The sequence below is a fragment of the Arachis ipaensis genome, chromosome B7 (assembly GCF_059453495.1).
Source record: "Arachis ipaensis isolate K30076 ecotype BB chromosome B7, ASM5945349v1, whole genome shotgun sequence".
Classification (NCBI taxonomy): domain Eukaryota; kingdom Viridiplantae; phylum Streptophyta; class Magnoliopsida; order Fabales; family Fabaceae; genus Arachis; species Arachis ipaensis.
The window spans coordinates 19,696,270-19,712,924 of NC_142442.1; the positions used below are offsets into that span (position 1 = coordinate 19,696,270).

Genomic DNA, 16,655 nt, shown 5'->3' on the forward strand with positions numbered 1-16,655 from the left:
GTTAGAGTCTAAACAATAGACCTAATATATATTTAAGGTCAGATTTAGGTTAGGACAAATCCAATTTTACCCAATTCATGTACATTATTAGAGCTTATGATCAAATGACAATTCAATGATACAAATAATAATAATAATAATAATTTTTTTTTCTAACTAATTGGAGCAAATGCATATCCAAACACACGCTATTATTGGAGGGTGCATGATTGATTTAGGTTTAGTATCATAATTACCATGCATGCTTTAGTTGACATGTCTCTAACTACATAAAGGAGGCAGGCCTTTTTTGCTTCCTTTCTTTCTTGAGTTGTGTAACATCCTAATTACCCTAAACCTTATTTTATGTCGTAAAACAAAGGATAATTAAAGGTCACAACAATTCTAAGGCTTATACAATAATATATATAGAAAGAAATAGTAATTTTAGAAGCCCAATAAAGAAATAAACTCAAAAATAGAGTTACAAAAGCGCGAAGCATTCACACGAAGCTAAAAGCAATAAAGCACAAGATATATGTAGATATATGAGTATAATAGTCATAAAGTACTAGTCATAGCCTGCGGAGTTTAAGCCAGCTAGTTACATATAGACATAACAGAGTTTTGAGTTAAAACAACTTATACAACTTATCTCTCATAGTCAAGCCTCTAAGGCAACAAAGTAATAAAGGTACTAAAAATAGAGAGAACTATAACAAAATATCCAAAATGACTCCAAAAGATGATAAGGATCCTCCGCTCTGTCACCATCACGTAATTCATCGAGGTGGATTATGACCTGCATCTGAAAAATAACAACAAAATATGGTATGAGAACCAGAGGTTCTCAATATGGTAACAGTACCAGTAATGTAAGATATAAGATTCCGGGATGCCAAAGACAATCCTAAAACTTTATATCCAGCATAAGATTCAAACTTAAAACATAAATAAATCTAAAACCATAACTTTAAAACCATAATGAAACAGGGTATTCAATCCTAAGGAATTTTTAGACTAACATTCACACCGCTGTCCCACAGCTTTCGCCAGCCTAACTGCCACGAGATCCCATCGCCACCGCCTACTGATCCTCTTCAATTCCAGTAGAAAACACAAGTAATTTTCAAGTATAGCAGGTAAATCAAGAAGCACTTAAGCATGTTATACAATTAGGCATATTATGCAAGTAAACAAAGCAAGCAACCATATAGAAGATGCACATGATGAATGTCTGCCCTATTAGCTGTGATATCACATTGTCGGTTCAATTGCCAACATGACACATCTCCATGGAGATGTTGCCTTTCAGTCACGAATAAAATGGGTACCCCAGGGATATCGTGCCCGGCACACAGTCCAGGGATGTAGTGCCCGCATAGACTCTTGTGATTCCGAAAGGATGCGAGCGGGATACTCAGCCACAGACCTCACATCTCAACGTAAGCGGGACTAACCACCACCCTTATGCCGCCACCGTGACCTCGACAAGCGGGATTAACCTACCGTCCCTGCCAGGCGCATAACGTCTCAATAATTCTAGTATCAAACATTATATATTTCATCAGTGATCACTTTCAGTATTTAATCTTTCTCATTTATCTTCGAGTCCCAGACTCGTCACAAACATTTTCAATTTTCTCATCTCCACAACTCATCATACTCATCATCAACATAGTACTCCGACAGTCCACTCACAAACTTCAGAAACTTAAATCTCCGTCTTCTAAACTTTTTACCAGAAAATGTCTAGTTAGACTCACTTAGGGTATTCTCTATGTTTCAAGCCTAAAAACAAGTTAAGACACCCTAGATAAGCGTTACGAAAGTTTACAAGCTTGCCGGAAAGGTAAAACAGTTAAAAACAAGGTTTTCATTGAAAAACAGGATAGTGTGCATACGCATAGGGTTGTGCGTACGCACACAAAGTAAAATTTTCCATTTTGTGTGTACGTATGGATACGCGCGAACGCCCTCAACAGAATGCACTTCCCAGCGTATGCATACGCATGATGTTGTGCATATGCACAACTTGCAAATTTCACAAGGTGCGTGTGTGCGCACTAAAGTGTGCGAACGCTCTCAACAGTAGGCATATCTCTGTGTGTGCGTGCGCACCAGAGTGTGCGTATGCAGTATGCACGTTTTCAAAATTTACAGGGTGTGCGTGCACACAATGGTGTGTGTACGCACAAGTGAAAACATTGTCCCTGTTCAGAGCACGCGCACAACAGTGTACGTGGGCACACATACCAGAAATCACAAATTCTGTAACATCACAGAATTTCAGATTTTTGACACCAACTTCCAACGATCATATCTTTTTCTACAAAATTCTGATTTCCACTAAATCTATAGCGTTTTAAAGCTCTTTGAATTATCTTTAATTTGATATCAAATGCAACCAATTTCAAAAATTGTAGCTCAAAATATGATCTGCCAAAGTTGGACCAAAAATTCATTTCTACCAAAAACCTTAAAAACTCAATTTCACTAAATCTCTCAATTCAAAACCAATTGCTCTACGTCCAAACCAGTCCTCATTTATCTAAATCATATTCATACATATTCCAATTCATTTCACAACCTGCAATTCACATTTTCATCCTTTCCACACCTAATCATCATTAAATCTATAATCTTTCAAACAATATGCAACAACATCCACATCAATAATTTCTTATACATAAATTCATCACTTACCACCCATCACTATCATAATAGTTATCCACTACGAATCATAACTCAACATCAATAATTCATCATCATACAATATTAACTCAAAATCAACACCATTTATAAACAACAACCTCATTTCAACAATTATCAACAATCAATCTAATCCTATCATAAGGTCCACTAGCCTAAGTGTTCAGAAATATTACATATTACATAGAGAAAACCGAAACCATATCTTGGCCGATTTTCAATATGCACAAAACAATAATTTGAGTCCAAACCGAGCCTCCGATCACCAACCAATCCACCAATCAACTCCAACAAGCATCAACAATTTAATTTTTCTAAGCTATACACATTAATTTACCACAAATCAACAACTAGAGTTCCTAAATACACAATTTCACAAGGGTAAAGAGTTTTCTTATCTTTTCCGATGGTATTTGGGGCACAAACCACCAATAACCCAACCTTAGATACGACCTAATCAATCAAAACACAAAAATTCACTCAAAACCAACACCTACATTTTCGAATTTCTTAGGACTGCAGAAAGGAGAGAAAATTTCAAAATCTTACCAACACAAGTTATATGAAATTAATGGGCTCGGCGAGAGCTTCACGTAGCCACAAACGACACACAAATTGGAGCACCATAACTCGAGTTATGATCAAAAGAGTGAGAATGTGAATAGTGTTCTCTTCCGTCTTCTCTAACCCTACTAGCTGCTGTGTTTGTGTTATTATGAAGTGTGGTGAGGCTGAAATGGCCTCACTTAAGGTTATATATATATGTTGGGCTTAGGTCCAACTTGGGCTCGGTCCAGCCCGTTAGCGTTTTTGTCCCGTTTAGCCCAAAATTGGGCCAAACTTTTAAAATTAGCACCCGATTTTCAATTTTAATTATTTTTTTAAGTTTTTCTACTATTTTTATTGCTCTCACACAGTACCAGACAAATTTAAGCAGGTACTGCCGACTAATTTACCGGTATATATTTTTATGCAAATTTTTTGCAGAAAATTATATTTTTCAACTAAAAAAATGTACTAAATCTAAAAATTATATTTAAAATTTCTAATTAACATTCTAAATTTTTGGATCCTATTTCAAGCAATTAATTTAATTTAATTAAGCCACTAATTAATCGCGATTTTTACAAGTTGAAATGAAAATTTTGAACACCTCACTCTTTGACTACCATAATATATATGTACACCATCAATTGATGGGTTAATTATATGGGAGCTACTCAAATGAAGATGCAAAAAATATCTTTTTATGAAGATGCTTTGTATAAAAGTGTGATTTATTAATTTGACCACACTTCAAATAAAAACAACACTTTTATAACATATCAAAATCTAACCCTACAATCCATCATCTAAGGGTCAAAAAGAAAAATTATCACATGAAGACAATTATAATATCTTCATAGGAGTACCCACCTAATTATATTGGGTATGTAATAGTTTGTTGGTTACCGATAAAATTTTAAATAAATTTTTGATATATAATAAATTAATCATTAATCTATTAGAATAAAAAATATCGTTAAAAAAATCATTAAAAAATGTAACTACTTATGTTAAATGCGATTGAAAAGAATTCTAACATAATGAAATTGCGTCTTACTAATAAATACGTTTTGGTCCAATAATAAAAGGTTTGATATGACAAAAACTGGAAAAAAAATTTTCTTTTAATTAAATGTGATTCACCAAAATATACATGGATTAATACATAAAGAAGTATATAATGGTCATAAGAAAAACACGTGTAAGTTAATTTAATCTCTGAAAAATTTAATGTTTTAATTAGTCTTTTTCAAAAGAACATGTTGTGTTAATGTATTATAGATAACGGTTGATATGTGAGACAAAATATATTACAGGTCCCGTTCTTAACAAAAAATTTAATAAGAGAGTAATATACTAATATTATATGACTAATAAAATTTATTTATTATTTTTAATTAATATTTAATTTATATTTTAAATATTAAATTTTAAATTTAAATATATAAAAATAAAATATTAGATGGCTAATATCAATAAAAAGTTACCCTTTAATATCTTATTAATAAAATGATTAACTTAACTCACATTAGTATATTTTTAAAATTAAATTAAAATATTAAATTTTTATGAATCAAATTAATGTGAATAAACACTTAAATTAATCACTAAAAAATTTAAATTAAATATTTTAGTCACTAATAAAAATTTTAGTTTTTTAAAAATTCTCAAAATTTATTCTTATTAAATAAATTAGTTTTCTTGCCCCTTTCAATCTAATTTTTATGATAAAAAAAATTAAATTTCTAAAAGATATTATTTTAAAATAAATTAATTATTTTTTAAAACGATAAAAAGACTAATTTACTCGATAGGAATGATTTTTGAAAATTTCTAAAAAATAAAATTTTATTAAAGATCGAAATATTTATCTAAATTTTTTTTAAAATTAATTTAGATATTCACTCATTAATTGATGCATGATCTTTTACTAACTAATTTGGAATTATCCCATAAATATATTGAGTATAACAAATTGAAAAATTTTTATGTGTACCGACATATTAGTATTTCAGTAAGATTTTAATTATAAAAAATATATAATATATAATTAAGATCAACGATTAAAAATCACTGAAACACTATATGAGTATAGTTGAAAAATTTTCTAACGAATTACAGCCAAAAAAAAGAAGTTAATAAGTATGGAATTGGTGAAGTTATGAGAGAAGGTTAACCGCCTTAGCCAACATGTATGGATAGGACTTAGGAGTATCTGATTTGATTACATATACACACAAGAATTAAAAGGCTAAGATTGAGAGATAGATAATAAAGAGAAAGAGAGAGACCCTTTTAAGGCTTTTATATATGCATTTACTACTTAGCTATTTGAAAGGTGGCCCTCCGTTTTATATATATATTTCTAGATTTGTACATTTCCTTCTTCCACTTAATTACCATTATTTTTTTTTCCTCTTTTTTCTTTCATTAAATATAAAAATCTGAGGTGATGAATGATTACATGATGATTTTTTAGACCAGACGCATCAGTCTCAAGCACCCCTTTTCTTCTATCTTCTATCTTCTTTCTTCTTTGAATTTTATCAGAAGCAATCATATTAGAACTGATGTCTGGTTTGTATAATAATCAGATTTCATCTCATTCATCAATAAGAGCCAATTCACCAAATATAAACATGAGGAACAATTTTGATCTTGATAGCAGGTACTTACATACATCTTAGATCATTCTATTCTTCTTCAGATATTTATAATCAAATTAAAGCTTTTATTTATTTATTAATTGTTTGTTATAGTCAATACTTAGCTGAGTTGCTAGCAGAACACCAGAAGCTTGGACCCTTTGTGCAAGTCCTTCCCTTCTGTAGCAGACTCTTAAATCAAGGTCGGTTATTATTATTATTATTATTATTGTTAAAATTTAATTTTATAATTTTATACATACATCTAATCATAAACATTTCAGTAAAAATAACTATTTTTTAAGTTGACTGCATTTTCTAAAAGAATAAATATGATTGAGTAACTATGTAAAATGTTTTACATGATGAACGAATCAAAATTAAACTCTTATTATTACGAAGGTTGTTGATTAATGAGAAAATTTTGATATATTAAAGGTCTCTCTTATTATTGTTCTATGATTCATTTCAACTTATTGTGAGTGCTAATTCGAATATTATGTTATTAATTAGCAGAGATTCTAAAGGTTTCTGGAAAGAATAATGGATTATTGATGCAGAACCAAGGAATTAGTAGTGAATATGAAAACAGAATAATGCAGTTTGGAAGCCACAAACCAACAACTCTTGTGGCTTCTTCAGACATGTCACCAAACTTCACTGGTTGGAACAGCCTGTCACATGAAGTAATAACCACTTTTATTTTTGTTCTATTATTATTATTATTCATTATTGGACCATTCTGTACAATTTATTTTTCTTTTGAAAATGTTAAATCAGATGTTAGGTGGAGGACAAGGACTAAATAATAATGTTGATTGGCAAACAGCACCACTTGTCTCAAGTCCTCACATTGTGAAGAAGATTTTACGCTTAGATATTCCTAGTGATAGCTATCCAAATGTAAGATTTTTTGTTTATGATTTTACAAAGGAAGGAATGTTAATGTGGTGTGTCATCATATAACTTGTTTTGTTGATGTATCATTATCAATGTGTTTCAGTTCAATTTTGTTGGGAGACTGCTTGGTCCGAGGGGCAATTCACTCAAGAGAGTGGAAGCTACCACAGGTTGCCGTGTATATATCAGAGGGAAAGGTTCAATCAAAGATCTAGACAAGGTATTAATCTCGTTATGATGATCTCGTATTCTGTTGATACCGTTAGAGATATAATCAGTTATACATTTTTTTTATTACAACAACAACAATAAAATCATGTTTACAGAAAGACTGTTTACATGTAGATCTCGTTTGACCACCTTATGGATAGTCTTCTTAGATCTTCCTCTGTCTTTCACCCCTTATCCATCTTCCATCTCATCCACCCTCCTGACTGGGTATTCTATCGGTCTTCTTCTCACATGTTCAAACCACCTGAAACGCGATTCAACCATCTTTTCCACAATGGGTGCTACTCTAACTCTCTCTCTTATATCTTCGTTCCTTATTTTATCTAATCGCGTATGACCACTCATCCATCTCAACATCTTTATCTCTGCCATACTTAACTTATGTTCGTGCTCCCTTTTGGCCGCCCAACACTCCGTACCATAAAGCATAGCCGGTCTTATAGCGATGCGATAGAATTTACCTTTAAGTTTTAAAGGCACTTTTTTGTTGCATATAAAACCAGATGCACTCCGCCATTTTGACCAACCTGCTTGGATCCTATGATTTACATACTGTTCAATCTTTCCATTATCCCGTATGATGCACCCAAGATACTTAAAACTTTTAACTTTTCGTAGTATGTTTTTTCCAATCTTCACCTCTATATTAGAGTTTTTCCTTCTCAAATTGAACTTACATTCCATATATTCCATCTTGCTACTAAAACTTCTATGATAAAAAAAATCTAGAATTCGATCATGGTTGATTTCCAAAAGAAAAAACTCTAGTATATGACAAATAAAAAATAAAAGAAAACTTATGCAAAATTCTCGCAAATCTGAAAAAGACTCTCAGGGTAATAACTATTCATGTTAGGAGAAATGATATGTTAAGAGATAAAGTTGTTTTTGTTTGTTGAAGAAAATATGTTTTAATATTTATTAGTACTATTTTGTAAGTGTTAATTTGAACTGAATTTGAAGGAAGAGTTGTTAAGGGGTAGGCCAGGGTATGAGCACCTGAATGAACCTCTACACGTTTTGATTGAAGCAGAACTACCTCCCAACATTGTTGATCTAAGGCTCAGGCAAGCACAAGAAATCTTACAAGAGCTACTTAAACCTGTTGTATGTCATCTCTCTCTCTCTTCTTCTTTTTTTTTTTTTTTTTTGTTGTTGTTTATTTATTTACCTTGATATATTCTCTACATTTACATGCCCTCTCTGCTAAGGGTTTTCATTTTTATGTTTTTTCTTTGGGCACTTTGTTCTAACGTTATTACAATTGATTAGCCAAAAAATTAACTTTTTAAGAAAATCTAACTGTATAACAAATAAGAGTTTAGGTATTAGCATGCAAATTATATTAAGAAAAAAAAATTTAAGTGTCAGTTGTTTTAATTTATATTGGTCAATATTTTTAGTCAACAGTCTAATATCTTTTAATCTAGTAGCTCAGTATTATACTTTTAGACAACATTTTTAAATATTGTTGGCTAACTACCAACCAAAAACAATAAACTGTGTTGGCATTATAGCATTGTTGTATAAAGTCTAAAAGTAAATGAGTATGTGTAAACACATAATAGCATGATAATTTAGATGTTAAATTCTTTAAAAAATTATTAGTTTTGTATTTAATTTATTAAATATGATATTTTGACACTTAAAAATAAGATGTCTGTTAGGGGTGTTCATGGATCGAATTCAATCCCCATATCCGCAGTATTTATCCGAATCCGATCCGAAAATTACAGATTTTGTGTAGGTATCCTCAAAAAAAATAAAATAAATAAGTAAATATTCTTTTTATATTTTATTTCAACTAATAATTATCATATATGTTGTATTATTTTAATTTATTATTTAAGAAAAGTATGTTTAATATTATTTTAAGAGTAAACATATTTAAAAGAATAGAAAAAAAATGAATTTTATTGATATTTTTTTAATAAAAATAAACGTTTAAAAATATTTTTGTGTTTTGCGGATATATCCGATATCCGATCCGATCCGATCCGATCCGCAAATGTGTAGATCGGATCGAATCCAAGCTTAAAAGCTGCGGATATTGGATCCAATCCGATCCGATGATGTTAGTGGAGATCAGATCCAAATTTTGGCCATATCCAATCCACGTTCACCCCTAATGTCTATAAATACCAAACTGAATCCAATAGTAAGAAAGTTGGAAAGTTAAAAATCTTTTTAACTTTTTTACTTTGCACTCTTCTGTTATGTCTTTATTATTCTTTTCTGCATGTAACTAGAAAGTGAGTTTTGTTTTGAGTAAAATATTCTATGTAGTAGTACTATTGCAAGTACATTCAGTTGAGGTGAATTCTTGTGATGTTTGGAATTATTGCTTATTCTCTTTTATTTTCACATGCAGGATGAGTCACAAGACTTGTACAAGAGGCAACAACTAAGAGAACTTGCTATGCTCAATTCCAATTTTAGAGAAGATAGCCCTCAACTGAGTGGTAGTGTTTCTCCATTCACTTCTAATGAAATTAAAAGGGCCAAACTTGACCAATAATGGCTTCTGGTTATATCTAAAAAGCAAAATTATTGCTGCATTTTGAGCCAAAAAAATTGTGTAAAAGGGTATGTTAAAAATGTGTAGAAGGCCTTGCTTAAGCTCATTTGGTGGATCAAAATTAAAAAGAAAAAAAAAAGAAAAAAGGAAAAAGTCTAGAGATGGAACCAGAAGGTGCCCTATGAACACAATTATATTACCTCATAGTTAGTTACTTATATATTAAAAGAAAATGGGTCTCGGCTTTTTATGAATCTGCAATTTATATTTTGTGTATGTAGAATATGGGTAATTAAATTGTGTCTATTTTATTCATTGTCATAGTTAATTGCATCATTAGCCTTGCAACTCTAGCATAGTTTTAATTAAGTACTATCTATTTTGAACAATTCAAATATGTAATGTGTATAATAAATATGAAATTTGGGATCATGTAAAATGTTATATTGGATGATAGCATGGGAAAGAAGAGGTTCATGTGTACTTTATTGGGCAAAACTTCATTATCATTGCAATATTTTTAGTAGTATATTTTTTTTGGTTGCACACAGTATTTTCTAATCGACAAACTAAGAACTAATATATCACGGATCTGAACTTCATTTAAGGGTTTGTCGTTAGTCAATGGGTTGTTGCGCCTACATGCACAATGCGAGATTTGAATATCCAACATTTACTTAAGCGAACGAGTGAATTGACACTCGACAATCTTAAATTGATTATATTTTTAGTAGCATGTAACATATTAATATCTAATGGGTAGGGCATAGAGGTTAACATAGATGTTGAATATTTTGTCCCCAACTTTACTTAGCCAAGATAATCATCTTTTGGGGCTTGACTTTTTAATGATTGTGTGTGTAAAGTGTGACTATTCTAGATCCCTTTTGTCCACAATGGGGCCAGTATTGTATGTCACCAATTGCAAACCAAGATCCCTATCCTAATTGCCAAACCCCATTTTCACCATAATCATGATGAGCTTAACATCTGCTTTATAACTAGATTCATTCACAATAATTGAGATGAGCTCATGTTTATATTATCATTATATATACTGTTCTTTTAGTTGTTCTTGACAATGACATCATATTACGACATGAAACATATCCAATCAAGGAACATTGTAATTGGCATATGAGTTTTTGTGAGTAATGAGTTATAGGGGCGCACTCTATTTTTGAAGTGCAATTTTGGCAATTTTCAAGGACTTCAGAAGTAATTAGGTTTTTTAATTTTTCTTACATATAAATTTTATGTATTGTTCAATTGGAAATAATCTTATTTGAGTGGAGTATGATAATATAGACAACAAAAATTAAATCAGTAACTATCGAACTTTATTTAGTGCCAACACTATATATACTCATCAAGGTAACTTAAATCCAAAACCTTAAAAACATTAAAAAAAAAAATTCAATATCAAACAATAGGTACTTGCGAAATTCTCTCTAACATAGATGTATAATAATTCCTTTTTGATAAATAGTTGTGTTATTTTCTTTTTCATATTGACTTTCTATTTTATTGCACTACACCAAAAATATCAAGTGCTTGCAATATGAATTATCTTTTTGCATTATTTATCAAAGGATAAATGTTTTTTTCGGCTCTTAACTTTTTTTCTGTGAGACATAGTACATCTTAATCATCTTTAAATTTCATTCAGGCCTCCATCCACTAAAAAAATAGGACAAAACGACTCCTACAACCAAATGACAAACAGTTGTTAGTCTGACGTGTCAGATTAAGACTAAGGTGTCAAAATGTCAGTGCTAAGTGTCAGGTCCTTTGGTTGGAGTCTTGGAGGGACTAAAAACCTCTTTTAACATCTTCATCTTCTTCATTTTCTTTCTCTTCTCTTCTATTTTCTTTCTCTTCTTCAGAGCCATCATCAATGGCTACCCACAAACCAGAAAAGAATTCCATAAAACCTCACAAAAAATTCACACCTTTATTCGGTACCACTTTTTTTCTAATTGCACCACTCCTCCATAGCGGCCACCACCAGTGTTAGAAGAAGAATCTGTGATAAAGAAGAAGAAGTAACCAATAAAAGAAGCATCAGAGAGGGAACAACAACAATGATGAAGATTCACAAGTAGAATGTACCCACCCGCTTCGAGGCACATCACGTCTTCAAGGAGTTCGAACAAGAGACGCTCTCTCCTCCGCATTAAGCTTGTCTTCTCCTTTCCCTCCTATCTCTGTTCTGCCGCTATTGCCTCCTTTCACTGCCCCTTCCTCTCCTTCATTTTCGTCTACGCTCTCCTCTTCGTGTTCTCCCCCTTCCTTTACGTTCTTACCGCCCTCGCCGCCCCTCCCCTGCCCTAGTGTTTCTCGTGCTAGCCATGGTCTTGTTCCTAGAGATTTACCTGATAGCGGTGCTGAGCCTGGGGTTGGTGGTGTCCGTTGTAACACCCTACCACACAGAGTCTTATGCTTAAGTCATAAAACTAAGGTGGTGAGGTATTACGACCTCTAAAAGTAAGATCATATATATATATAATATAGTTGAAAAGAAGTGTTAACTAGGAGATTTTGAAGAAAAGTTAAAGCAAAAGCGTAAAATCGAAAAGCGCAACACTCACGTCAACGTTAGCAGAAAACGTAAATCGAGAAGGAATAAGATAAACTAAGCCTAGGTATATATAGATATATAAGAGAGAGAGTTCCAAGATACAAATAACTAAACTCATGGCGCGGCTCGCGAAGAGAAACTGGCCAGAGCACATCAACATATATACATATATATAAGATAACCCAAAATAAGCCCAAAATACAGAGTTTACAGAACATGTTTCTCCAAAATCACCTCTAAGAGGGATAAAATATCATATACAAAAGTAGTGGAGATAAAAGTATCTAGTTATAAACAACATAACCAAAATAGAGTCCCAAAACGCAAAAGATCTCCGCTGTGAGAAGCTCCCATAATGCCTCAGCGAGATGCCACATGTCCTACATCTGAAAATCACAGAATATGTATAGGGTGAGAACCAGAGGTTCTCAGCATGGTAACAATTCCTACATAACCAACATATAATATTCCGGAAAAGCCGAAGGCGATCCTAGAACTCCGACAACGGATTCAAACTTAAGACTATTCATTACAACCATAAATAAGCCATAAACAAAGTGTCGTAGCTAAAGGTTCAAAATTCTAACTCAACCTAACTTGATCCTTTAGCCTCTCACCTTCCTCCGTTCCTCCAGAACTCCATAGCACAGACAAACAAAATACAGAAAAATTAAGCACAAGTAGAATACAATTACAGCAGGTAACAAATTTAGCAAGTAGACATATTAATCATATAGGCAAGCCCAATTAATGCAGAACCAAACAAGACACACAAATGCATATGATGCATGCCTGTCCTGTGGTTGATGATATCATCTGTCGGTTATATAGCCAACGCGACACGTCCTGGTAGCTAACCATGGACAGAAACACTCATTGCGGAGTAAGTGAGTTTGAGCTACAACCCCTTGCTACTACCCGCTTAACACATAGCGAGTGGAAGAATCACTACTACTGCTATTACCTAGGCAGGTATTTAAAAGCTCAACTTAGAGCAAGTGGAATAATCCACTACTGCTGCTAGTACCCAGGCGTCACAATCACTGACCTGGAGCAAGCGGAACGAACCACAATCCTTGCTACTGTTCAGGTATCTCAAACATACATTCATTCAGTCTAAAACAATCATCATTATTATCAAATCTCAAACCTTGATCTGGAGCAAGTGGGACGAACCACCATCCTTGCTACTGCCCAGGTATCGCAAACATACATTTATTCAATAATCATCATATCACTATACATCATGAATTTAGCCACCGCTCACAGCATATATAACATTACAGCACTTTCTTATTCATCATCATCTACTTTACCTCTTTCTTCATCAACAAGATACTTCTTTCCATAATCATATCCACACTCCACTACTCAATAACCACCTATCTGGTTCCTAAACAAAGTTTTTCAGGAGTTTGGAAAAAATCAGGATAATGGTTAATAGTGTAGAATTAGTGAATTTTATTCAAAATAGTAGTTTTGGAGGGTAACAAGCTTGTCGGGAAGTCAATTAGTGGAAAACAGGATATTTTGAAAAACAGGGCAGTGTGCGTGCGTACACATGTGTGCGTGTGCACACTCCACTCAATCTTTTAAAAGTGTACGTACGCACAAGGGTATGCGTACACAGGCAACAACAAGCATTCCCATGTGTGTGCATGCGCACCGTAGTGTGCGTGCGCACACTTGCCAAATTCCCAGGGTGTGCATGCGCACACCCCTCGTGCATGAGCACGAGCCGAAACTCACACCCTGCCCGGTGTGTGCGCACACGCACCAGTATATTCAAAATTTTGCAACTCAACAAAAATCAGTTTTCTGCACCTATTTTTCGGCGCCTATAACTTCCTCTACAAAATTTTATTTTCCTCAAATTTTATATCGTTTAAAGCTATTGAAAATATCTTTAATTTGAAATAGATTTCATGCAAATCCAAAATTCGAGGCTCAAGTTATGGACCATTGAAGTTTGTTAAAAATCACATTTTTACCAAAAGATAACTTCTCAATTTTTCCTAAACTTTTCCAACCCAAAACACTTTTAACTTACCCAACCTTACCACAACAACACCAAACCAGCCAATCTATGCCTCCAACATACTGAAGCAATCCACAACGCTCCAAATTCACAATTATAATCAATTTATACAATAATTCATATCTAAAACAACTACATACATAATTATCAACATGTATCATTAATCATTCAAACAATCTTTATTTCACTAACGCCATCCTCATTCATATCACTAATCAATCATCAACATGTATCACCAATCACCCAAAACACAAACCATTATTTTACCAACAACATCCCCATGAATACCAACAAATATCAATCTCAACAACATCAACATTTCAATCCTATCTTACGGTTATCTAGCCTAAGTTTTCACGACACATTATATTCTAGTTATGAGAAACCAAAACCATACATTGTCCGATTTCCCGATAAACTCGGAACATCTCAAGCGTTTCCCGCACTACAAGCTATTAATCTTAGCTTTCAAAATTTATCCCAAACTTCAATTTCCTCAATTAAGTTCCAATTTCATAAGTTTGACCTCCAATTTGATTTTTCACCAACAACATCCAATCTAAACCACATATATCACTATAATTAATCCATAAACTCAAAATCTCAACAATTCCACAAGAGGGTTAGGGTTCTTACCTTGTCTACAACTTAAGTGAGCCAAATCCAACAAAACTCGCAAGCTAATTCGAACCTAAACACTGAAATTAAACAATTTTTAACATAATTATTCATCAAATTCGAAATTTAGGGAGAAGAAAACTGAAATTAAAAAGTAGTTTTCATACCTAATCAATGATTGAGCTTTGAAGAGCTTGCCGCCGCGGTCGCATGGCCGTAAACGGTGTGACAATCGGAGTTCCGGAACAAAAGTTATTTGAATTTGAAGATCAAGTGAGGGTTTTGTTCTTTCTCCTTCATCCCCAATCTTTCCCAGCGTGTTCTTCATATAGGGAAGGGGAGAAGAGCTGAGCTCTTTGTTATTTTAATGGTTGGATTGGGCCTTGGGCCCAATACGGGCCTGGTTTGTCCGGTTTGGCCCGTTCAACTTAATTTTTAGCCAAATTCTTTAAAATTAGTGTCAAAATTCTTGTTTTAATTAGTTCTATCACATTAAACTATAAAATTCAATTTTTTGGTTTCTAGAATAAATATTAATTTATGAGTTAATTATTTATTAATTATTCAGATTTTACATCCATGACGAAGGAGAGATTTGGAACGGAAGCGATTTGGATTGGCCACGACATCATGGCGGAGAGGAGGGTGTGCACGTGGTTACAATTAGGAATGTTCGTGGCAGTTTCGGGCTAATCCAGTGAAAAGTGGTTTAGGGTAGTGGTGGTGGTGGTGGTGGGCGAGAAGGAGAAGAGGAGGAGGAAGAGGGAACTACGGTGGTAGTGGTAAAAGTGAAACTCGATGATGATGGTAATGAAGATGGAGCTAGAGTTGCGAAGAAAAAGGAGAAGAAGAAGAGGAAGAAAATGGAGGAAAAGAGGAGGAGGATGAAGAAGAAGAGGAAGTTGTTGAGAGGGGATTTTTAGTCCCTCTAACTAAAGGACCTGATATCTGGCATGGGCAACCGTTTGTCATCCGATTGTAGGAGTCGTTTTGTCTATTTTTCTTAGTGGATGGGGGTCTGGATGAGGTTTAAGGATGATTAGAGTGCGCTATGTCTCACAGAGAAAAGGTCAGAGGACTAGAAAGGGTATTTACTCTTTACCAAACCATATTCAAAATAGAATGAACACTTATATGAGCCCTTGTCTACATGTAGGATATTATAAAACAATTTCTTGTCATAAAAAATAATCAAATTGATTTCTATCTTTAAATACTATGTGATAACAAAGTCTTTCCATCTTATTTTTGTTAACGCCTACTGGAATCTGTCTACATAAAATGTTAAGTTGGTGCGCTGACTGTTAAGTGTCTTTTTGTCATTCTCGAATCGGTTAGGACTAACACAAGGCACTTTTGCTTTGGGTAGGGATCGATTAGTCCTAATCTGTAAAAGAAAAAAAAAGATGATGTTACATTTTTTTATATCTTATTTTTCTTTTTGGACCATCCTTATTCAAGTGAGAGACCAAACTATAATTTTGAATTAAGACTCCAATTTTTCTTTTAATTTTGTTGATTTGTTTTTCATTTTTTTTTATTTTATTTTAAGCCAAATCTGATAATCCGATCTGATATGAAAAATTGTTGGATAAGGTTGGATCGGATTTTACAATAAAAATCTCAATATACGATTTAATTGAATTCACAGATTTAAGTGTGGATTGGATCGAAAATTTGTTCTAGTTATATTCGTTTCAATTTAATCTGTAAATACTCCTATTTTTTGTGTGTGATAAAACTAAGGTAAATTTAACATTTTTTTAATCAAAATTAACATAGATTTAATATTTAAATATTTTTGTCAATCATAATCTATGTTTTTATAAATGTAGAATGAATTCAATTTTTTGTAGATAAACCTGATAAAAATAGTGGCTCAAAAAT

At 32.9% G+C, this 16,655-nt stretch overlaps 1 protein-coding gene and 1 long non-coding RNA gene across 2 annotated transcripts; one reads left to right on the forward strand and one right to left on the reverse strand.

Moving 5' to 3' along the window:
* Nucleotides 1–715: 715 nt before the first annotated feature.
* On the reverse strand, nucleotides 716–3,385 carry LOC148550513 (uncharacterized). Its single transcript, XR_015892091.1, has 3 exons — nucleotides 3,241–3,385; nucleotides 1,005–1,077; nucleotides 716–787 (listed from the first exon to the last, which is right to left on the reverse strand). It is a non-coding gene; the product is annotated as an uncharacterized LOC148550513 (long non-coding RNA).
* Nucleotides 3,386–5,496: 2,111 nt separating this feature from the next.
* Nucleotides 5,497–10,011, forward strand: LOC107609386 (KH domain-containing protein At3g08620). The gene is made up of 7 exons (XM_016311342.3): nucleotides 5,497–5,905; nucleotides 5,997–6,085; nucleotides 6,399–6,568; nucleotides 6,663–6,785; nucleotides 6,886–7,002; nucleotides 7,977–8,120; nucleotides 9,385–10,011. Exons 1-7 carry the CDS (start codon nucleotides 5,808–5,810, stop codon nucleotides 9,529–9,531), a joined length of 888 nt encoding a protein of 295 aa, XP_016166828.1. The 5' UTR covers nucleotides 5,497–5,807; the 3' UTR covers nucleotides 9,532–10,011.
* The last annotated feature ends 6,644 nt before the right edge of the window (nucleotides 10,012–16,655 follow it).

Excerpts from the sequence above, each read along its gene's own strand:
- LOC107609386 (XM_016311342.3), top strand. The coding sequence starts at position 5,808 with ATGTCTGGTTTGTATAATAATCAGATTTCATCTCATTCATCAATAAGA. Across the intron at positions 5,906-5,996 it reads AATTTTGATCTTGATAGCAG|TCAATACTTAGCTGAGTTGC; the intron begins GTACTTACATAC and ends TGTTTGTTATAG. Across the intron at positions 7,003-7,976 it reads CAATCAAAGATCTAGACAAG|GAAGAGTTGTTAAGGGGTAG; the intron begins GTATTAATCTCG and ends CTGAATTTGAAG.